This window comes from Nannobrachium achirus (genome assembly GCF_963921795.1).
Source record: "Nannobrachium achirus genome assembly, chromosome: 9".
Lineage (NCBI taxonomy): Eukaryota > Metazoa > Chordata > Actinopteri > Myctophiformes > Myctophidae > Nannobrachium > Nannobrachium achirus.
In genome coordinates this window covers 18,669,718-18,694,222 of record NC_137818.1, presented here as the reverse complement: position 1 = coordinate 18,694,222, position 24,505 = coordinate 18,669,718, and the positions used below count along the sequence as shown (strand labels likewise).

Below are 24,505 nucleotides of genomic sequence, written 5' to 3'. Positions count from 1 at the left end.
ATCATACATGCAAAGTAACATGTTCATGGCATTTGGCAAAGATGTAGAGTGTTAGTCCAAATATCACTAAAACCAATCTTACCCCAATTGGCCAAAGGGGGGCGCTATATCATTTTGAGCAGTTTGTGAAACGCTTAAACCCGTTAGGATTTTTTTTTTTGCAATTTGCATGAAACATTCTACACACAATCTAAGGACCTTTATCTAATATGCCTATGAAGTGCATAGTCTGCACACACACACAAAACAAATAAAATAATGAATATAGCTGCAAGCAGCGATAAAGTGGCCAAAGCCAAAAACACCTCAAATCATGAACACAGCCTGCAATGTGCGTGAAATCTTGCAAGCACATTCCCAATAGGTCAAGGAACAGATACCACCCTTCTTACATTGGCCTGTTATAGCGCCACCAGCGGGTCAACTTTTGCACAACACATTTTTGGAACAAAATGGACCAATCTTTGACGTCAGTAACGTCAAAGAGAGCACTGCCTGCGATCTTGACATTTTGTACTTTTATAGCCATTGTTTTCTGGCTTGAAGCGAGCCCACAATTGTTTCGAAGGAACAATATTTTTCTAGTTCTCTTTAATGCTGCCTACACGTATGGTACAGAAAGAGGGCATTTGCATTTCTTTCACCATAGTAAAAACTGCATTCATGGTCTTGAGAGGGTACTTACAGATGGATAAAAGGGCAGGGATAAGCGACCGTCACGTCGCATACACAAACTTTAGAAGGCAATCGTAGCCAATCAGGAGGGAATATGGGAAATGGGACAGATCCATGTTGATGCCATGACTTTAGGGATACTGTGTACTGCTTTGCGTGATTTGAGGTCAAAACCTGAGCAGTGTCCAAAAATGTGTTTTGCTAAAATCGGCCAGATGGTGGCACTAGAAGAGGGCCATGTGAGAAATCAGGAGCGGAGGTTGTGATTTGCCATCCAAGGAGTGTGTGCGCAAAGTTTGGCATCGATAGGGCCAACGGTTCAAGAGATAAGTGTAGGGGCAAAAGTGTGACGTGACACAAGAAACACAAGAAACAGCGAAGGGGTTTGGTGGACTCGAGAGTCGAGACAGATTGCATCAGATTTATGGTAATGTCCTGAGAGACAGAGAGGACATTTTGGTGGATTTATTTTATTTTCCATCACTTTTTGTGGAAGAAATACGATCAGAAGACATTCCGTGAAGGTACGGTCGGTAGCCTCGCTTTTCACTTATGAGTCAGTGGAGAGTTGCATCACATCTATTCAACCCATAAACTTTTGGTAAAATACGATCTCCCCATCTCTCTCTCTCTCTCTCTCTCTCTCTCTCTCTCTCTCTCTCTCTCTCTCTTTCTCTGTGAACAAAATGAGCTACCGGTAGGTCACTTCCCGAAAAGACCCGTTCAATCCGTTCACAGCGTTCAGCAGTTACAGCATTTCTTTTTTTTTGATTGGCTGAAGATGGTTCACCGTTCCTCTTTCCTCATTGGACAGCATTGTCAACACGTGCTGGGCCCCTGATTCAGCCCACCCTGTAGACAATATGCCTTCCGGTGTGTTCCAAGATTTCTAGCGGAAGTCTGCGTTTAACGGACGTTACGTCATGCGGTGCGGGTCTGTTTACATTCCCCAGCGAAAAAACTAAAATAGATTGTAGCTCTTAACTCACTCTTAATAGGTGTAACATTGCTTGAATCAATGTTTTTGTTTGTATATTGTTTATTGCGACTTGCGAGCGCAACCGACGGAGCAGGAGACGTAGACCAGAGTTAATTTCGTGCAGGGAATACGTTTGCAGGAACACCGCACCGTGAAAAAAATACAGCTTCCGGTGAAATTCCTACGGCGGAAGTTGAACGCTTTCTGCCTTCTATTGTCACCAGGCTTTTCTCTTCGGAGATGAGTAAGCCTGGCTACGCGAGGCTAGATTCAGTCTGGGAAAAAGAGTTGGAGAGGCCCTCATTGCGCGCTATAGGGAGAGATCTCTCTCCATAGCGCTGCTGCTACTCAAAGATTTGCCATTTCAGATCATGACAAGTGACAAGCGAGTGGGCCAATTACATGAGTTATATTTCGTCATTGTCGGGTGGAAACCTTGTATGTCCAAAACCGTTTGTTTTGTATTTATCACTTAAAAAATTAATTTAACTAGTGAAAACAGCGGATCTACAAGCACACAACGCCTCGCACCGCGAGCAAGCTCATTCTCTGTCTCTCACTGTCTCACTTATCGCTCCATTTAGATGTTGTATTCTACGTTGCAGACAGTGGAAAGTAGGGGTCGACCGATATGGGATTTTCATGTTCGATTTCGATATCGATAAGTCGTGATCAAAGAGGCCGACAACCGATATTATGAACCGATATTCATATTAAGTAAAAAAAGAAAAAAATGTATCCCCCAATTTGAAGTGTGGTTCATTAATTTATATATTTTTCCCATCCTAAATGTCTAGAGGCTCACATCTAGTCACCACATACTAGATAGCGTTAAAAAATTATTCCGCAGCAGGAAATCGGTGAAAATCAGTAACCAAGATGCAAAAAATAAATAAATAATAAAATAAATATATTGACATTTTTTTCAACTTTTTTTTTCTATATCGATATTTTGCGATATTAATAAATGTTATGAATATCGACTTCGATTATCGCCCGTTTCGATAATCGGTCGATCCCTAATGGAAAGGCAGCATAGAATACGAGGTACACAGGAGAGAAGGTCGTGGTGGTGTGTGTGTGTGTTTCTGACCACGAGGCACAGGGGTGTGATTTTTATAAGCAACTGTTACAGGGTCTGTGGAGACACTGTCACTTCTTCCTGAAGGTCAGGCAAGGTGTGTGTTTGTGCGTTGCGTTGCGTGCGTACGTGTGTGTTTGTGAGTACCACGCTCACATTGTCAGACGGTGGTCCCCCTCTGTTCAGCGCTGATTGGCCTCTTGAGCCAGGTTGTGTTGATTCCTATGGCTGAGCAGCTCAAGAAGCCCCACGCTGACATGTTCCGTGTCGCCACGCACACACACGCACACGCGCACACATACACTCACACCACACACACACAGAATGTGTGTGTCGCTAGACAAGGTGACCTAACATAATAAATGCACACTCACAACTTCCTGTGTGCCATGGTAGCGGGGTGGGGGGTGGGGGGGGTGAGGGGATGGTTGTCATCATCTCCTCCCCACCTGAGCATTGCCTAAATGCATGTTGAAATGCGCCACTTGAATGTAAAAAAAAAAAAGAAAAACGTTTAAATTTGTCATACAGCGATTTTCAAACTTATCATGGCACATGGTCCTCGCTGGTGCTCGTTATAAGATCATTTCTGTCAGCGTCACAGGAGGGCTGTGGACAGATCAGAGCTAATAGGAACTACAGCATTTCTCTTCCTGGAAATGAAATTGCTGATATAGAAAGCATTGTTTGTGCATTAAAAGATGTCATACGTTTGAAATCTTGTTTGAAATGACCAAACCTGCCAACCGATGATGTCACTGGTAAGCAATGTATATCCCAGCCATCTAATAATGAGCATTATATTGTTGTTGTTGGCTGGAAGCCTTGTCCAAGCCGTTTGTATTTATCATTTAAAAAATGATTTAGAGGCGTTGTGTACTTGTAGATCTGCTATTATCACTAGTTTTGTGCGTCAGTCAGTATGATGAATTAGGGCTTCATGAAAAAAGCGTACAAATGTGAAACTTGGAGTTTCTGCCCGACAGTGTCGATATGGAGATTATATAGGTTGAAAATGGGCGAAGTGGCTCCTTTAACCGTAAGCCCTGTTTTTGAGCGGTGCAAACCGCTCCTATAAGTGGCTGTGCGTGTGTCTGTAGCCTTTTTCCTCAGTGTTTGTCCATAGTAAAATGTGTGTGCGTAGGTAGCATCATGTTTGTCTAGTGATGTTATATGTCGTATGTCCGTAGCCTATTTCCTCAGCGTTTTGCCATAGCAAAATGTGTGTGTGTCCGTAGCTGTGCGCGTGTCCGTAGCCTTTTTCCTTAGCGTTTTGCCAGAGTAAAATGTGTGTGGGTAGCATCATGTTTGTCTAGTGATGTCATATGTCGTATGTCTGTAGCCTTTTTCCTCAGCATTTTGCCATAGCAAAATGTGTGTGTGTCCGTGGCTGTGCGTGTGTCCGTAGCCTTTTTCCTCAGTGTTTTGCCATAGTAAAATGTGTGTGCGTAGCATCATGTTTGTCTAGTGATGTCATATGTCATATGTCTGTAGCCTTTTTCCTCAGCGTTTTGGCATGGCAAAATGTGTGTGTGTAGCATAGCCTGTACATCCTAGACTTAAATCCTAGTCTGAATATGTTATGCAAGCACGACCACCGCTCACTTCACATTGGGTGTGATTTTTATATCTCTTCTAATCTTAGAGCTTCTGAAAACATATTTCTTTTACTACGATCATTCAAAAACAATGGAGGAGGTTATCTCAAATCTGTGTGATTCTAGGCGAATCTAAGGATTGTGACATCAGGCCTTCTCCCTCTCTGACCCACCCACAGCCAATCTCCTCCTGACCTCCGCTCAGGGACGTGCTGGCCATTGGGAAAAGCGGGACAATTCCCGAACGGCCGGTTCATTCCCGGCCGGTCCAGGCCAGCCATTAGAAAAAAAAAAAATGTCGGCCTTTGTTCCATTTTGGGGGCTGGGCGGCCAACAAAGTAAATCGTCACTGTCGGGCAGAAACCTTGTATCTCCAAGTTTCAAATTTGTAATTTTTTTCGCAAAGCAAAGCCCTGCTTCATCATACAAGGCTGTCGCACAAAAGTAGTGAAAACAGCAGATCTACAAGCACACAACGCCTCGCGGTGCGAGGCGTTGTGTGCTTGTAGATCGGCTGTTTTCACTAGTTTAAATAATTTTTAAAATGATAAATACAAAACAAACGGTTTTGGACATACAAGGTTTCCACCCGACAACAGCGAAATATAACTCATGTACAGTAATTGGCCCACTGGCTTGTCACTTGTCATGATCTGAAATGGGAAATCTTTGAGTAGCAGCAGCGCTATGGAAAGAGATCTCTCTCTCTATAGCAAGGGCCTCTGCAACTCTTTTTCCCGGGCTGAATCAGGGGCCCAGCACGTCCCTGCCTCCGCTCTCCGCTCTCCTCTCCTTTTAGTGGCAACAAAGAGGAGAGCAGCGTTTTGGACATGTTTTGAATTATTGATCAGAGGCTGATTTATCGCGGGGGGCTCCTAAGCCCCCAGAGATGGAGATGCATGGAGACTGTGGGACGGGGGGATGGGTGGTGCTGGTGGTGGTCTCGGCAGGTTGGAGACCTCTCGCTCCCGGTCCAATTATGAGCACGACCCCAGAGACCCCTCAGGTCTCTATGTTTAGCTTTCCTCTCTCTCTCTCTCTCTCTCTCTCTCTCTCTCTCTCTCTCTCTCTATCTCTCTCTCTCTCTCTCTCTCTCTATCTCTCTCTCTCTCTCTCTCTCTCCAGGGTTGCCAAGGCAACCGTTACATACACAAATGGGATGCTGAAGAAGGGAGCGAAGCCCGCAGCAAAGCAGAACTGCCGTCCAAAAAAAGTAAAATAAAAATAAATGCAACTTGGGAATTTTATGATGCAAATGTTGAAGCGGCGCAGGGAGGGGTCCCCAAGCTAAATGAGTCAATTAGCATTCCAAATCAGTTTTAACTGCTCTAAACATATGCGTTGGCTATTTGAAAACAGCCTATATCTGCAAGCACAAACATTTTAACAACACAAATCTTGTCCAGGGGGTCCCTGACACAAAAAAAATATTTTCAAATGCATATTCATTTGGGGGTCCTTGACACGACAATGTTGTAGAGCAGGGGTCTTCAACTGGGGGTCCGGGACGCCTATAGGGGTCCTTAGAGTTACTACAGGGGGGCCGCCAAATCCTTGTGTGATAGGATAATTCTTTTAAATGAACAACTTGAACCCTCGCATCACTATTCCGCTGAGAACTTTAGCCAAAAATAGCAGATTTACAAGGCGTTGAGAGCTTGTAGATCGCTACTTTCGGCAAATAGGTTTGGTGTAGAGGTAAAAAAGAGCAGACCAAGTACATAGTGAAAAGGTCAAGTTTACAAAATATCGACAATTTAAGTGGTTAAATGTCTGAAAATACACATTAACATGAATCCAACATAGACAGTGCTGTCAAACAAGTCTATGAGTCTATCTATGAAATCGATGAAAATCTGCATCACACATTTATACAATATGTAAAGGGGGTCCTTACTTCATCTCTCTCTCAGCTCCTTGGCCTGAACACGAAGAGCCCTGTTGTAGAGCCACTGCTTTAGTGCAGAGAAGAAGGGCTTGTCAGTGGTGTTCCTGCTCTCCCGGTTGGCTCCTGTCACTCTAAGAATAGACCTCACATAATATAAGGTATAGCCTTTATACCCACCCAATATGCTGCAACGTAGCCAAAACAGCAGCTACAGTCTGAAGAATACCACATTAAAATCACTGTTAAAGGAGTAGTTCACCCCACCCTGGCCACAATATGACTTCCGGTTGGTTCTAGCGGAAGTGGCGGAAGTGCTGTGTTTAACGGAAGTTACGTCATGCGTTGTAGTCTTCCGTTGAAATTCTCACGGCGGAAGTTGAACAGTCTCTGCCTGATATTGTCACCAGGCTTTTCTCTTCGCAGATGAGTAAACAGCCTGGCTATGCGAGGCTAAGTTCACCCCCACATTTCTTTCTATTGATTACTCATGCCATAGAGACTTAAGTAAATGTGATTATAGTAAATTTACCCCCATTGATTCCGCATGGGGACCCGGATGCATGGCACTGGATGGGGAAACCGGTCAGGGTACATTTATTTATTTATTTTTCTCTTAGGAATGCGACTAAAACCAACACATATTATTGAACTCAAGTCTCCATGGCATGTAATCAATAGGGGGTTGTTAAAAACTAGGCTGCTTAAATAGTCTATATTAGGATTGAAACTACCACTTGAACCCGGCATCCTGGGGAGTCCCCTGTGTCTATGGTATTCGCACCACAACAACAAGGGGTGCTTGCTGGTGGTTAATCTCAGCCATTGAGGCTGTATACACTATATACAGATGCGCTCACCTGAAAACGCTTCCAAATTTTGAGAATATTTTTGCAGATAAAAACGGCGCGCAGGAATGCATGTGTAAAAATGGACGCTCAGTTGCTGGGGTTTTCAAAAAACGCGGCGTTTCCCAAAACATAATACGCTGCAGCGGGAGAGAGCGTTGCATACGCAACTTCTCTCTTGGCGGGGGGGATCAGAGGAGCCGCCTTTTGCTCTATACTCTCTGTGCGGCACAATGTGGATTTAGATTTTTACGATAATGTCCTTAGAACCTACCATCTCCTCTCTCTCTTGGTCCCTGGTGGCCTTTTTACAACTGTTCACCATTTTAATGTCTTCAATTTAACAGGCCATTAATTATGTGGTCAAAATGAAAACCTTGGACCAGGCAGACGTGTGTGCATGTGTGTGTGTGTGTGCGTGTGCGTGCGCGCGTGTATGCGAGTGCAAGGCACGCATGCCATGCATGCAGTCCATTTACATGAACCTTGTGGTGTGTTTTATGTGCGGATGCGTGGGCACGCGGCGCGCAATTTCACATGTGTGTGTGTGTGTGTTCCACATGGGCGATGCCGGCGATGGTAAGCCATAATGGAGATAAAACTAGGCCCATTTGCAAACCTATTCCTCCTCTTTCCGTTCCAGCAGTTCCGGCGGTGCCATTTATTATGAGCGCGCGATGCCAAATAAATTGCTTTGGGGGAGAGAGAACGGCAGCCATGAGGCTGCCCTGACTTATCTTGACAGATCACGTTGGATATTGCTGCTGCATATTCCAGCTAGCGCTCTCTCTCTCCGCGCGAACAACCGTCCCCCCCTCCCTCTGCGACGCTTCTTTGTCACCCCATCCTTGTTTTACAAGCAGCTGATGACTTTGCGGATGTTGTCACTCTCATTATTTTGGTCTGATCAAAGTGTTAGGCAGCGCGGCAACAACTACTTCCTCTCCCTCGACGCACGGAGGCCTCGGAAAGATTATGAGTGATGGTGTTGTGATGAAAACAGCGCCGTTACTGACTCAATTATGGGAAATGGAACTCGGGGAGAGGCACAAACTGCTGACAGCTGTTCGCCGTTCTAGTCTCTCTCTCTCCGCTGTCGTCGCGTACGTGACTACATTAACGTCTCGTTAATTGGGCTGAGAACCTAAAGCGCTTGTGTTTTACGCTGGCTCTCGTTTTAGTCACGTTTCCTTCCGTCCCGTTAATCCCAGTGGTTCTTACGACATTTGTGTTAGTCGGTGTGTGCGACAACATGCACAACGACACACACGCAAACACTCCCTGCTGACAGGTGCCCAGAGACCCCCATAAGAGACGATGTGTCAGGATGTGGCAGGATTGGTCGGAAACAATTGATGCTCCCAAAGCTCCCAAAGTGTCACATTTGCGTCGTAGATGGGCTTTATTGGAATAGCTGAAAAGGAATATAGGCCATAAAAGTTTATATACCGTTCCTCATTTTGTATGGGGACCACCCAGAACACTCCTCAAAGACCCCTGGGGGTCCCGGGACCCCACTTTTGACAACCAGTCACTCATGTTTTACAGAGGTTTTCTCTCTCTTGGTATACCTTGTTCCGACCAGGGGCGTCACAATTAAGGGGGGAAAAGTGGGACTGAGTTACTAGGGCCCAAGGTGGAGGGGCCTTAATTATTTTATACTTTAGCTATTGAAAAATAGCAGATATACAAGCTCACAGCGCATCACCGTCCGAGAGCCGCGCTGCAAGCTTGTAGATCTGCTATTTTTTTTTATTCGTGAAAATGTGTGCAAATCTTGTATTTTTTAAGCGAACATTTGTAAAAAAAAAAATGCTTCTGGGGGGTCCCTCCCTGGAACTGAATATTTTGAGATGGGAAACATAGGTTTTTCAAAAAACCTTAGAAGGATTTGAAATATTCAAAGACTTGCACAAAATGTTCATGATTTTCAAAATGAAGAACATTCTTGGGGGCCCACAGTGAATCCTTGTACCCAGGGCCCAGAATTTGGTGTGACACCCCTGGTTCCAACTCTTGTCGTGTCAGCTGCCCTGAGGAGAATGAAATGCCAAGTTCAGTGTGTGTATGTTTTTGGTCCATGTGTGTATGCAACGTGCATTCTAATGCACGTTCGAATGTTGTCCCCCCCGGCGTGTGTTGTTTGTTGGGGTTGTACCGGAGTGCGTTGCCACATCTCCACGTGACACACAGAAACAACACAACACAGTGTGTGGATTCAGAGAAAAAGGGCTTTCGTAAGTGACACTAATCCCTTGTCCTGGCAACCGAAATCCCTTGAAAAATTCAACAGCGCTGCATTCCTCACTCAGAATCCTGTGAAGTTTACACTGCCGACTCTAAATTAGCCTCTAATAGTGCCACGTACTCCTGTCCTTAATACATTTTCTTTTACTTAAAAGCAGCAATACCGCAATTACAAGAGTAAGAGTACTTCTTCAGGCCCATACTTCAGAATGTTACTTGGGCCAAGGTATTGCTACTGTAATATAGGCTACTTAAAGTTCCACAGTAAAAAGTACTTACATTTTCCTAAATCTTTTGAAAATAGCAGATAGAAATCAGTGTATTTCAATTGGGCCTTTTGACTCAGAGGCTTGCAGCTTTCAGGAAGTAACCAAAAATACACGGGGAAGACATATTTGCATATTATAACCACACCTGGACACATACAAAACAGAAAAAGTACAACACTATGTACAGTGCTTGAGTAAATGTACTTACAGTAGTCACTTCCCACCACTGAAAAGAAAAAACAACATATAAATGCTGACGGTTGGAAAAGTGAAGGGGAAAGACATTAACGGAGGAAGGGAGTGTCGCAGATAATGGTTATTTGGAGAGAGATAGGAACGATGTCGTCATGAGAGGAAGGGAGTTGGTCGACTCTTCCCAGTGTGGGGAACTGCATGGCTCCTACCGTATCTAGTGTTGGTTGTGTGGTACAGTAAGTGTCTGGATAATGGCTTTGTAAAGTACTCTACCAGCATAATACTGACTTTAATCATTGGTCTGGCTTAGGGATGGGACAATTACATGATACACGATTATTTTGTAAAAGAATATTGCTGTGATATTGATGTTATTGAGTGTTGTCACAATAAACGATAATACGAATTATCGTCCCATCCACAGACTCTGGCTTCAAGGAGAAGTCTAGCCTTTATCGGAGGGAAATAGAAAACGTAATGTCTGGTCCAGAGGTTCTCACCAGGGAGAAGAGGGTGGAGGGGAAGAAGATCAAAAGGTTGGAGAAGCCATAGGGAGGGAGAGAGAGAGAAAGAGGCAGAGGCAGAGAGAGAGAAAGAGGCAGAGGCAGAGAGAGAGCGAGAGAGAGAGAGAGAGAGAGAGGCAGAGAGAGAGAGAGAGAGAGAGAGAGAGAGAGATGGGTGAGAGACCTCCTAAGTTGCTAAGCATGTCAATCTCAGACTGGGAGGTCCTCAACCAGCTGTATGTGTGGGGAATGACAAGACCAACATGTCTCGGTCTGGACTTGAGCCACGGCAAAACTCATGTCATCCACAGACAAGTAGAACACAGGCACACACACACACACACACACACACACACACACACACACACACACACACACACACACACACACACACACACACACACACACACACACACACACACACACACACACACACATGAATGAATGAATGCACACTCAGAAAATAGCAGACCGTTGTGAGCTTGGGGGTCAGCTATTTTTGGTGCTTGATGCTACACTGAACTAAGCATAATCAAGTCAATACTGGAGATGTGGTGTAACGGCATGGGTTTCTACACAGTGAGTTTGGAAAAGGCAATTTGCATTTCTTTCACCATAGTGAAAACTGCATTCATGGTCAGGAGAGGGCACTTTTTTTACAGGGCAGGGGCTCAAACCCCCTGATGTCTATGTGTGCACGTGCCTGGCACACACACACACACACACACACACACTCGCACTCGCACACACACACACACACACACACACACACACACACACACACACACACACACACACACACACACACACACACACACACACGTGACGTGTTGTGAGCTTGTAGATCAGCTATTTTGTAACATGTTGAAACACGGAGATTCTGCCTTACAGCAACGACAAGCAATAGAATAGAAGCCACAGACAATCTCCTTGCCACGTACTGTTCTTCTCTTTCTAGAGCAGAGCCGAATATTTCCATCCAAAGCGACAGGTCTTCAACCTCACAGACTTGACTGTAACTCCAACAGATAGAAAATGTGGATCAATACAATAACTGTAGGAATCACACTTTGAAGGAAATGGGTTTTAAAGCACCCATAGCCCCTTAATTCCATTTTTCTAAACGCAGGCCAGGCCAGAAACGTCCGAAGGCTTATCTGTCTTTCTCTCTGCCCCATTTGCCCAGTGACTTTTCCAGCTCACACCGATGAACAGACACTCACGCACGCACAGGCACGCATGCACACACACACACACACAGTGAGCGAGTGCACGCGCGCGTGCTCACACTCACTCACTGAATGTCACCATCACTTTACACTGGAAACGGGCAAAGACCTAGCGCGTCTAATGGCTTAACGCCGCCGAGAGGTGAAGAATTGGATTTGGTAGCGGGTTTAGAAGTGCTCTGCTGTCTAGTGGGAGTCATTGAGATAAGGCAGGTCGCAGCCAAGCTGCCAGCCTCTCTGAGTCACCGCTTGACTCTTCTGACACTGTCTAAGCTTTTCATTTATATCTGCTATGGACTTAACACGGACCAATCAGTTTTAATTCATCCGCTTATAAGCCCTTATATTCTTCACTTGATTGACCGGTGTCCACCAGGGCTCTGTACTTAACCTGCCCCATCCTTTTCCCTCTACACCAGGGGTCTTCAACAGGTGGTCTGGGACCCCATATAGGGCTGTAGTTCCCAAACCTTTTAGGCTTGAGACCCAAAAGAGAAATCTCCCCAGGACCCAAACTAGTGAAAATAGCTATAAGGTAGGATAGGATAATTCTTTTAAATTAACAACTTGAACCCTCGCATCCCTATTCCGAGGAGAACTTTAGCAAAAAAATAGCGTTGAGAGCTTGTAGAACGCTATTTTCGTCAAATAGGTTTGGTGTAGAGGTAAAAAAAGAGCAGACCAAGTACATAGTGAAGGTCAAGTTAACAAAATATCGATGATTTAAGTGGCTAAATGTCTGAAAATAGTAAATAAATTAACATGAATCCAAAATAGACTGATCACAGTGCTGTCAAACTGGTTATGAAATCGATGAAAATCTGCATCACACATGTATGGGGGTCCCTACTTCATCTCTCTCTCAGCGAAGGGGTCCTTGGCCTGAAAACGTTGAAGACCCCTGCAATAGTTATTCAACCTGAGCATGCTGGTACAGGGACGTGCTGGGCCCCTGATTCAGCCTGGGAAAAAGAGTTGGAGAGGCCCTCATTTGCACAGATCATGACAAGTGACAAGCCAGTGGACCAATTACACGAGTTATATTTCGTCGTTGTCGGGTGGAAACCTTGTATGTCCAAAACCGTTTGATTTGTATTTATCATTTTAAAAATGATTTAAACTAGTGAAAACAGCAGATCTAATAGCACACAACGCCTCGCACCGCGAGGCATTGTGTGCTTGTAGATCTGCTGTTTTCACTACTTTTGTGCGACGGCCTTCTATAATGAAGCAGAGCTTTGCAAAAAAATTCACACCCCCGAACCGGCCGTTCGGGAGTTGTCCCGCTTTTCCCGTCCCTGTGCTGGTATATGTGTTACTACACGCTCACAGTCTTATCGGCATCGCATCAGAGCAGCTTGGGTAATTGTTAGTGTGTGTTTTGTAAGCGTAAGTAGTGAACACAAACCGATTAAGCGAATCAGCCTGGCTCGAGCCAGCGAAAAAGAAACACAGATCAGATGAAAGGTATAAAAACAAAATGAAACAAAATAATCCATCCTCTATGATTCAGCACTCACATCCCAGGTGTCTGAATAGACATCAACTTCTCGCCTGAGTGGCTGAGTCAGTTATCTGTATCATGAAACCCACTGGAGGAAACTGACTCATAATAGCCTGCAGTTACACCCAGATTGACACACGCACGCACGCACGCACGCACGCACACATGCACACACACACACACACACACTCGCGTAAACATTTCTCAAAAAATATTTCGGGAAATTTGGTCCTCACAAGTAATACAAACACACGTGCACGCGCACACAAACACATGCACACCTACATGAGTTATCACAGTACCTGGAGGCCAAGGTGGGCCGGTGGAGTTGAAGGGGGGTCACAATGAGTCACATCCTTTCTTTCATCATCCCTGTCACCCCTCACCTTGTCTGATGCTGTGGTGTGAGCACGTACTTCCCAAGAACAAGCATGCAAAGTGTCAGCGTCATCAATGCAGTTTTTTTGTTTTTTTTACAATATCTTTTACGATCTGGTATTGTGTGGCAGAACGAGCGAGGAACTGAGGCGTTCACGCGGTTAAAAACCTCAACCCTATAATTTAACTCAGAGAGCTTACAAATGGAACCGAACGGCCCGCCATCAAATGCACATACTGTGTAGGGAGTCAAATTTTCATTAGTTTTGTGGGACCGTCTTGTATGATGAAGCAGGGCTTTGCTTTGCGAAAAAAAACAAAAAAACATACACATTTGAAACTTCTAGATATGAGGTTTCTGCCCGACAGTGATGATATGGAGATGCACATACTGTATAAGTCAATCCAAGTCAAATGCAACATGCTGTAGGTGTCGAGGGCCGTGCAAAGTGGAGCCTGAACCTCTAGTTTGGTAAACCCTCTACATCAGGGGTCTTCAACGTTTTCAGGCCAAGGACCCCTTAGCTGAGAGAGAGATGAAGTAGGGAACCCCTCTACATGTTGTATAAAATTGTGTTGCAGATTTTCATCGATTTCATAGATAGATTCTTAGACTTGTTTGAAAGCACTGTCATCAGTCTACAGTATGTTGGATTCGTGTTGATGTGTTTTTTCAGACATTTAATCGCTTACATTGTCGATATTTTGTAAACTTGACCTTTCACTATGTACTTGGTCTGCTCTTTTTTTCCTCCACACCAAACCTGTTTGCCGAAAATAGCTGAACTACAAGCTTGTAGATCGGCTATTTTTGGCTAAAGTGCTCCTCAGAATTGGGATGCGAGGGTCGTTCAAGTTGTTCATTTTAAAAGAATTATCCTATCACACAAAGATTTGGAGGACCCCCTGTAGTTACTCTGAGGACCTCCAAGGGGTCCCGGACCCCCTGTTGAAGACCCCTGAGTTACAGTAAATGAACACTCAGGATTTGTACAGTAGAGTACAGTGAGTGTATCAGGACATGCAATACCACTGAAGGAGAAAAAAAAAAAAAAAAAACGAATACAAGATAAACCGTAGCAGGGGGAGAAACACGGCGAGAAGGCAAATGGAGTGCAGCAGCGGAGGTGTGAAGAGAGGGGCTTGTTGCATCCTGCCATCTCACATACCCTTTAATTGCATAGCAATTTATGGCAGGAGAGGAGAGGAGTGGTGCAGTCTCACTCTCTCACACACAGCACACACACACGCGCATGCATGCACATACACAGTGGTACTATGGACGCACACGTAAACACACAAACAGATTCCGTCAGCCTTGAGGGAGTCATTTGAGGGGTGGGGGGTGGTGGTGGGGGGGGGAGGAGGCTTTTAGGGGCTAAAACCAAGCTGCAAGCATGCCTGCTAAAGATGGGATTCATGGTTCTTTGAGTGTGAGCCGGAGCTTTGAGATCCGTTCCTTTCAAAGAGCCGTTCAAAAGACTGGCTCATTTTAGTTACTGGTTACTTTGTAGATTTTGATTATGATTGCAAATCACTTCAACCCTATAGCCTACATTTTGGCCATAGGATACATTTCTGCCATTTAAAAATAGCAGATCTACAAGCTCACAATGTGTCGCGTTGTGACGCATTGTGAGCTTGTACATCGGCTATTTTCGAAAGACTTTTCTACATTTTATTCATTGGAAAACTTGTGAAATGGGACATTCTGCATAATGAGTAGCCTACTTTCTACTATTTTTGATACCAATACTATTGTACTTTTACTCAACGTACATTTTGAATTCCGAACTTCTACTTGTGACAGAGTATTTCTACATTGCAGTATTGATACTTTTACGTAAGTAAAGAATGTTTGTACTTTTTCCACAACTGTACATTTAGAAAGGAACGGCTCGCAGTATAGGGATCCCATCGTTCATTTCAAAGAGCCGTTCAAAAGAATTGATTCGTCCGCGAAGGTCCCACGTCTAATGCCTGCTCGTTCCTGGAACAAGAGTGCTATGGTATCTTTGTTTGATCGAATTCCACCCCACTCCCAAAGTAACCCGCCACTACTACTACTACTACGGCTATGAACTATGGGGTTGTTTGTTTGTGTCCATGTTTTCGAGCGTGTGTGTCTTTGTGTGTGTGTGTGTGTGTGTGTGTGTGTGTGTGTGTGTGTGTGTGTGTGTGTGTGTGTGTGTGTGTGTGTGTGTGTGTGTGTGTGTGTGTGTGTGTGTGTGTGTGTGTGTGTGTGTGTGTGTGTGTGTGTGTGTGTGTGTGTGTGTGTGTGTGTGTGTGTGTGCCGTGCGTGCGTGCGTGCGTGCGTGCGTGCGTGCGTGCGTGCGTGCGTGCGTGCGTGCGTGTGCATGCCGTGGGTGTGGGCGTGTACTGTAGTGATTTCCATCTTTGATTGATAGTCGACATGGTGGAGGACAATTGAGTTAGCAGAGATTTCCATGGACCTCCAAGCATCTCCCCATTTCCTCCTCACATGTTGAGAGAACAGACGAGAGAGCTCTCCCTTAACTCCAGCTAAATCTAAATAGCATCTGTCTGTCTGTCTCTCTCTCTCTCTCTCTCTCCTCTCTCTCTCTCTCTCTTTCTGTGTGTTGCACACTTCTTGCCTGCTACATTACAGACTATTTGCAGGCCTGTGATGTCCATGTCTAATGAATAAAGTCAGGCATCTGAACTATGTGTGTGTGTGGGGGGGGGGGACAGACACATACAGCCATGTGTGTGTGTGTGTGTGTGGGGGGGGGGGGGGGAGACATACAGCCATGTGATTGTGAATATGCATATTTAGCGTAGGATTATAGGCCTTCCATGTGCCACTGCAAGACCCTTGAGTGTTTGTCTTTACTCAATTTGCAGACCCTCAGAGTTGAAGGAAAACTACAGCTAGGCGACAGTCTGCCTCCAGAGACTAACAGTGTGGACCCTAACAAGCCCGTCCATGATGCCAACTTCCGTCCTCTCTGTCGGGTCGTTCTCGGGTTCTGTTCCGTGCCTCCTCTCTGTGCCCGTTGCATTGAGCTCTGTGAGACCATGAGCATGGGGGCCTCGCAACAACAAGATCTATGGATGTATGGCCCCCTTTCACTGGGTTCATTTCCTACGTCCCCCGTTCCCCCTCCTCTCCTCTTGTCCAGGGGAAAGATAGAGGCTTATTATTATGAGACATACATGGGAGCTCAGTCGCTCCGCTGGTAAGAAGTGACGGCTGTTTATTTGCGTGCGTGTGTGTGCGTGTGCGTGCGTGTACACGGGGGGCTCTACTTTCATCTCTCTCCCATTGTAATGTCATTCCGTCTGTCAGATCCCTCTCCTCTCTAACATAATAAAGCTTTCAGTATTCATAACATTCATAACATTCTTTCATATATCCCCCCACGTCCATTCTCTCTATGCCTCGTTTCTTTCTTACACTAGTAATATACTGTACACATCGTGGTACACGTCGGCGTGCCGTGAGACAGCGTCGCACCGCAAAAAAAAAAAACGGGCGATCTACAAAGTGGATGTTGTGTCGCAACGTGTGTAGGGCTGTGACCATTGTGACATTTTACGATTAACTGTCATTCAAATAATCGAGATTAACGATTTAATTGTGTTTTTGTCCTTGAAAATGACATTTCTGTTTGGCTTTTAGGCTTTGAAGTTGCACATGGCAGATGTGACACAGCCTAAATATATAAAGAAATGAGTGACAAAATGCAAAGAATTGATTCCTGATGAAGTCCCATTGGGGGTCCCATTGACTTTCTATACAGGAAAATAATACACAAAAAACAATCTGCTTTAAGTAGCATGTGAGGGGTCAAACTAGGGGTTTTTCATGATCCTGAATCCAATGCAAGCATTTGTTTTGCATGAAAAACATTCCTTTGGCTAAAACAACCCCAGAAGACTATGGTTTAGTGATGAGTCATCACTTTTCACAGTTGTATGGGGGCCGATTTTAGCCCAAGGAATGTTTTTTGTGCAAAACAAATGCTTGCATTGGATTCAGGATCATAAAAAAACCCTAGTTTGACCACTCACATGCTCCTCACATGCTACACAAGCAGAATATATTTTGTGTATTATTTTCCTGTATAGAAAGTCAATGGGACCCCCCAACCTATTGCATTTTTTTGGAGTGGCTAACGTGCTTTTTGGAAAAAGTAGGTCCAGAGGAATCTTTGTGCAAAATTTGGTGCTTGTATCACAAACTGAATGATTCTTCCAAAAAATTGACTTAATTTCCCGGGCTGGAGGGGAAGAAGGAAAGAAAGATGGATGATGGAATAAAGTCAGACTAAGTACTACTAATAACTAGTAAGATGCCTCAGGGCGACGTGCGACCTCGCTCATCTGGCCAGTGATGTACAGTATGTCGGACCAGTTACCCATATATCGTCGCTGTCGGGCGGAAACCTCGTATCTCCAAGTTTCAATTTGAACGTTTTTTTCGTAAAGCAAAGCCCTGCTTCATCACACAAGACCGTTGCACAGGACTAGTGAAAATAGCCGATCTACAAGCACACAACGCCTCGCGGGTGCGAGGCGTTGTGTGCTTGTAGATCGGTTATTTTCACTAGTTTAAATCATTTTTAAAATGATAAATACAAAACGAACGGTTTTGGACATACAAGGTTTTCACCCGACAATGACGATATGGAGACCCCTGGTACCCATATATGGAGATCCATGTACTGTAAATGGTACATCACTTTTATGCCCATACATGGAGATCCCTGTCTGAACCAGCCACACAGCTATGGACTGTCTTCCTCCATATATGGGCATTCCCATATGAAGTCCTGTTAGATATGGGCTTAATATTGATGGCATCAGGGATCTCCATAATGGGCATAAAAGGGATTCTGTTAGAGTGGTTTCCATGACATCACAACATACAATCCCTTTTATGCCCATACATGGAGATCCCTATCTGAACCAGCCACACAGATATGGGCCATGACTTGGCCATCTGGCCAGTGATGTACTGTATATCGATGACATCAGGGATCTTCATATTTGGGCATAAAAGGGATTCTGGGGATACCCATATATGGACTTTTAGATAGGTGATGTCACCTGTGATATCACTTGTGATGTCACAGTGATGTGTGTCAGGCGTGACCTTCAGAGATACATGGATTTGTGGACAAGATGTGCCGGTTTTCATAGTAAACTTGCAACCTTTGGTCGGGATTATAAAACTTTAAAGAATATAACAAAACCGAGAGAGTGAAAAATAACACAAAAAAAGAGCATCAGCTCTTACACGTGAATATAATCTTGCTATATTACAGTATATACGCCTGCCACATTACGTACTTTCTGTAAACAACTCCACAGTATTTTCTATATACTCTACAGCATTGTTTTTAGACTGATGCTGTAGGTTCTTGGTTATCCTGTGATCCTAGATTACTGAGGAACTACACTTTATACAGTATAAGTCGCTCTGGACAAAGGGCGTCTGCTAAATTATGCCTAAATCATAAATTGTCAGTGTGTGAAGGCTTTATCGTTCAAATCAGAAATTTGGGATGTGGGATGGCCAATAATCTCGGAGGCGAGAGCAGAGGCAGTATGTGTAATGTGTTCCATGTATTCCATCTATATGTATTAGTCATTTATTCCATAATATGTCTTCAATAACACAAGCATAACCCGTTATATTCAATACTCCGCAGTGCTGCATGCTTGTCAGCCCATATCATCTCCTCGCCAAACAGGCCGCAGTACAAAACGAACTGAACCTTGGTGGTAATATCCTGCTTTTTGGGTGGGTTTATTTGTTTCCACCAGATCTCCAGCTGTTATGAAAATGGAAAAGTACCGGAAGAGTCTTGCAAAGGGTTTTGCTCCCACTTGTTATTCAGGATGCTGTCGTCTTGACGAGAACGAGAAGTTCAGTTATGCAATATGAGTTTTTGGAGAGCCAGGCCAGCACGACACGTTCTTCTCACATCATATTATGTGTGTGAGCACGGCCAAGGGAGCTGTAAAAATGAGCCTTTGTTTGTTATTCTATTAATTGTTTTATACTTTGGCTATTGAAAAATAGCAGATATACAAGCTCACAACGCGGTGCCACGCTGCGAGGTTGTACATCTGCTTGAAAAATCTTGAAAATGTGTGCAAATCTTTGAATATATCATTTTCAAAGCCAACCTTTGTAGCTCAATCTTTGCTATTGGGGGTCCCTGGAACAGCATATTTTGATATGGGGGTCCGCGGCCAAATACCTATAATTTTGGAGGTCCTTGACATGAAAAGGTTTGAGAACCACTGATGGTAGAAACATGAGTTTTTTTCAAACAACTTTTAGAAGACATTTATAGAATCGGTTCAATACGTATGTTCAAAGACTTGCACAAATTGTCTATGTTTTTTTTTTATAGCAGCTCTACAAGCTCGCAGAGCAGCACTCGTTGCCACGCTGTGAGCTTGTATATCTGCTATTTTTCACTAGTTAAAGTGATTCTACAAAATGCCTTCCAAATCAGTAGTTCTCAAACCCCTATAGCAGAGACCCCCCCCTGAGACTATACATTTATGGACGGATGATTGATAGTGCCTAAACATGTAACGTTTTAATTGTGTGGGAAAAGCATGTGGTGTCAGGTGGCTGGTAACATTTCCATCACATTAAGAAGTATGGAACATAATATGCTATAGTTGTTAAAAAGTTATACATGGTGCTGCTTTAATTATGCATTATTTTATTCTAATAAAAAACAAATCCTGGCCTCCGAGCATGTGGTGTCGGGTGGCTGGTAACATTTCCATCACATTAAGAACTAGAAGTATGGCCATGGACCTGTACCAAGAGCCTGTGGCGTGTGCGTGTGTGTGTGTGCCTATCATGGCGAGATCCCTCCCTCATCCATCTTCATGCGGTTGACTGCCGATGACATGTACACACGACATAAACACACCGTCACCCTGTGACACAAACACACACGCACACACGCACGCACACACACACACACACACACACACACACACACACACACACACACACACACACACACACACACACACACACACACCTCACCCTGGCGATGGAATTCTAATTAAATGCCTCGCCTGTCGTCTCCCCCCTGTGTTTCCCCTACAAATGCTATGCTAATTGAGTTGATGCAAATGGACTCTCGTCTGCTCTTTTTTACCTCTACACTAAACCTATTTGCCGAAAATAGCGATCTAGAGCTTGTAGATCTGCTATTTTTTGCTAAAGTTCTCCTCGGAATAGGGATGCGAGGGTTCAAGTTGTTAATTTAAAATAATTATCCTATCACACAAAGATTTGGCAGCCCCCCCTGTAGTAACTCTAAGGACCCCTAGGGGTCTCGGACCCCCTGTTGAAGACCCCCTGGTAACTAAGTACAGTACAATACTTAAGTACAATGTTGAGGTATTTGTACTTCACTTGAGTATTTACAATTTCCAATACTTTTGCTTTTACTCCACTACATCTCGGATCCAAATATTGTACTTTTACTCCACTACATTTATTTGGAAACTTTAGTTACTATAGTTACTTTGTTGATTGATCATTATTACAAAACATACATTAACCACTTGAACCATTATGTTTCGGCCATTTGAAAATAGCCAAATTACAAGCTCACAATGTGTCGCAATGTACTTTCTACTTTTGGTACTTTAAGTAGACCTACATTTGGATTCCAACACGTTTGTACAATAGCATACTTTTACTCAAGCACCCCAAAATAATTGGAAAACCACCCATTTTATTGATAACATGATGTATGTGCATATTACTATAACACAGTATAGCCTATCACTATGACATTAATATAAAAATGTAATGTAAAGAAACGTATTTCTCTTGATTAAAATGAGTTTACATCAGGGGTCTTCAACATTTTCAGGCCAAGGACCCCTTAGTTGAGAGACAGATGAAGCAGGGACCCCCACAACCTTTTCATATATTCCATATAGTTTCATCATTTGACAGCACAATCATCAGTGTATTTTGGATTCATGTCAGTTTGTGTTTTCAGATATTTAACCACTTGAGTTGTCATTACCTAATACATTTGATCTTTTACGCTGTACTTAGTCTGTTCTTTTCAAACCTCTTTGCCGAAAATAGACGATCTACAAGCTCACAATGCCTCGCAGCGCGAGGCGTTGTGAGCTTGTAGATCCGCTATTTTTGGCTACAGTTCTCAAGATTGGATAAAAAGGATTCGAAGATTTGGAGGACCCCTGTAGTAACTCTGAGGACCCCCTAGGGGTCCCAGACCCTCTGTTGAAGACCACTGGTTTACATTGTGATACAGATAAACAGGAACTTATAGCATGTACCTTTAGTTCCGTGGATCCAAGCCAGAATGCAATCGACTGATCGAAGATTAAAATAAACATGCACTTAAAATGCACTTGGCTCACCCATTTGATTTGATGTGTGTGTGTGTGTGTGTGTGTTACTGTGCACGTGCACATGCATGGGGTGTTTGTCAGCATTCCCTTGTGTGTGCACTGTGTAAATAGTGTGTGTGTGTGTGTGTGTGTGTGTGTGTGTGTGTGTGTGTGTGTGTGTGTGTGTGTGTGTGTGTGTGTGTGTGTGTGTGTGTGTGTGTGTGTGTGTGTGTGTGTGTGTGTGTGTGTGTGTGTGTGTGTGTGTGTGTGTGTGTGTGTGTGTGTGTGTGTGTGTGCGTGTGTGTGTGTGTCTGTGTGCGTGCGTGTGTGTTTGCGTGCATGTTTAATGAATACCTTGGCTCAGTGCCGTGGCAGATTCATTACACAGTGAAAATCCTAAGTGTTTCTTTAACTCAGAAGGTGCACAAATGGACCAGAAAAAGGTCTGTTTCAGAGTGAAAGGAACACCCAGGATTAGACAGTGGTAATAATAAAAGGAAAGCCCTCCTGCCTCCCATAAAGTTCCCATGGAGGTTGTGTGTAGCCGGAGGCCGCTAGCCGTGCGTGTGCGTGTGTGTGTGTGTGTGTGTGTGTGTGTGTGTGTGTGTGTGTGTGTGTGTGTGTGTGTGTGTGTGTGTGTGTGTGTGTGTGTGTGTGTGTGTGTGTGTGTGTGTGTGTGTGTGTGTGTGTGTGTGTGTGTGTGTGTGTGTGTGTGTGTGTGTGTCGCTATAGCTGGCAGGGGGGCTCGGAAATTGTGGAGCTTTCTGTTGGCTCAGCGGGGATTGAAATCGATGAATCTGTCATTGTTGGGTTTTTTATTACATTTAATAAATGTGTATTTATATATAGGCCACGACCTGCTCTCACTGTCTGGCGGGAGGGAGTCTGTCTGGTTTGTGCCAGGTCTCATGGATGTTTGTGGCGTGTGAACATGAATGAAGAGGACCAAGGACCCCTTAGTTGAGAGAGATGAAGCAAGCTTTTCATAGATTCCTATAGTTTCATCGTTTGACAGCACAGTCATCAGTGTATTTTGGATTCATGTCAATTTGTGTTTTCAGATATTTAACCACTTGAACTGTCAATACTTAATAAACTTGACCTTTCACTCTGTAATTAGTTGTCTCTTTTTCCCGTCCAAAGCTCTTTGCCAAAAATAGCTGATCTACAAGCTCAGCTACAAACGACTTAAGTGTTCAAGAGTACGACTTACAAAGTTCATTTTCTTTTTTAATATCAATGCATTGCTGTATTGATCAATGTTGACGTTTTACCCCCCAAAATGAAAGATTTTCCTGAAATGGTGAAAATTCCTGAAATATCAGTTTGCTGTTTGCTCAAGCGAGGTCCAAAATGACAGACCCCTCAAGAAACACAACTGTTTTCCCACTTAACAAAAATGTTTAGACTCGAGGTCACAATTAGGAAGAGATTCAGCTAAGGGGTCAAGGTTAGGCATTTAGGGCTTATAGGCTTAGGCTTAAGCTTAGAGTTTAAATGGCATGAAAACGGCCGTGTGGACAAGGTGCAACTACGAAGGTCCATGTCACCTTCGTGGGGGATTGTGGATGTTTCAGACATTTTGTACACACCAAGGAATTGCTGCTGCTGCTCTGCTGCTGTAGATGTGACATAAATCCTGGATGTTATTAAAATACTCTCTATCTCTCTGTCTCTCTCTCTGTCTCTGTCTCTCTGTCTCTCTCTCTGTCTCTGTCTCTGTCTCTCTGTCTCTCTCTCTGTCTCTGTGTCAGATGTTGTCTCTGGAGAGGCAGGTGTTTGACTTCCTGGGGTACCAGTGGGCTCCCATCCTGTCCAACTTCTTCCACATCATCATGGTCATCCTGGGCCTGTTCGGGACCATCCAGTACCGACCGCGCTACATCATGGTGGTGAGTCAGTCCACCGCCTGTCTGAACACACTAAGCTCACCATGCACACTCATCCTGGGTCCTGAGGCATCATTTCAGAAAGAAATAGGGGGTGGCAAAAACATAATATGTTACCATTGCCCCAGGGGTGTCGTGTCGCACCAAATTCTGGGCCCTGGGTACAAGGATTCACTGCAGGCCCCCCATGAATGTTCTTCATAGGGGGAGGGGGTTTAGCCCATTTAGATTTTGTGCTTTAACTATTGAAAAATAGCAGATCTACAAGCTACGATCTTGTAGATCTGCTATCTTTGAAAAATCGTGAACATTTGTGCAAGTCTTTGAATATTTCAAATCCTTCGCGTTTTTTTGAAAAACCTATGTTTCTATGTCAGTGGTGCTCAAACTTTTTCATGTGAAGGACCCCCAGAATCATATGTATTTGGCCACGGACCCCTATCTCAAAATATTTAGTTCCAGGGACCCCCCCTAGAAACAAAATTTGAGTTACAAATGTTCGCTTAAAAAATACATATATTAAAAGATTTGCACACATTTTCACGACTTTTCAAAAAAATAGCAGATTTACAAGCTCGCAGCGCGGCACTGAAGTTGTTCGCCTATAATGACATTCCCAAAATAGGGATGCCACGTTAAAGTAATTCAGAGTTGGGGACAATTTGCATAAAATAAGTGAGGTTTAAGGTTAAATGTGAACATTTAACCTTAAATGATGACCCAAATGACGTCCCTGCATACCCGGGTCTGTTCCAGTGTTCATTTCGTCGACTAAAAGTGTGTCCCTTCCATTCCAATGAAGTTCCCACGCTGCTCTTCACCATGCAAAGTTCGACCTTTCTAATC

At 44.1% G+C, this 24,505-nt stretch overlaps 1 protein-coding gene across 1 annotated transcript in view; it reads left to right on the top strand.

Annotated features, from left to right (window-relative positions):
- The window catches only part of nkain4 (sodium/potassium transporting ATPase interacting 4), a 128,377-nt gene that overhangs the window by 36,329 nt on the left and 67,543 nt on the right, over positions 1–24,505 (top strand). The window contains exon 2 of the mRNA XM_080733634.1: positions 23,525–23,662. Coding sequence (XP_080589760.1) covers positions 23,525–23,662 — 138 coding nt within the window. The remainder of the gene's footprint in view (positions 1–23,524; positions 23,663–24,505) is intronic.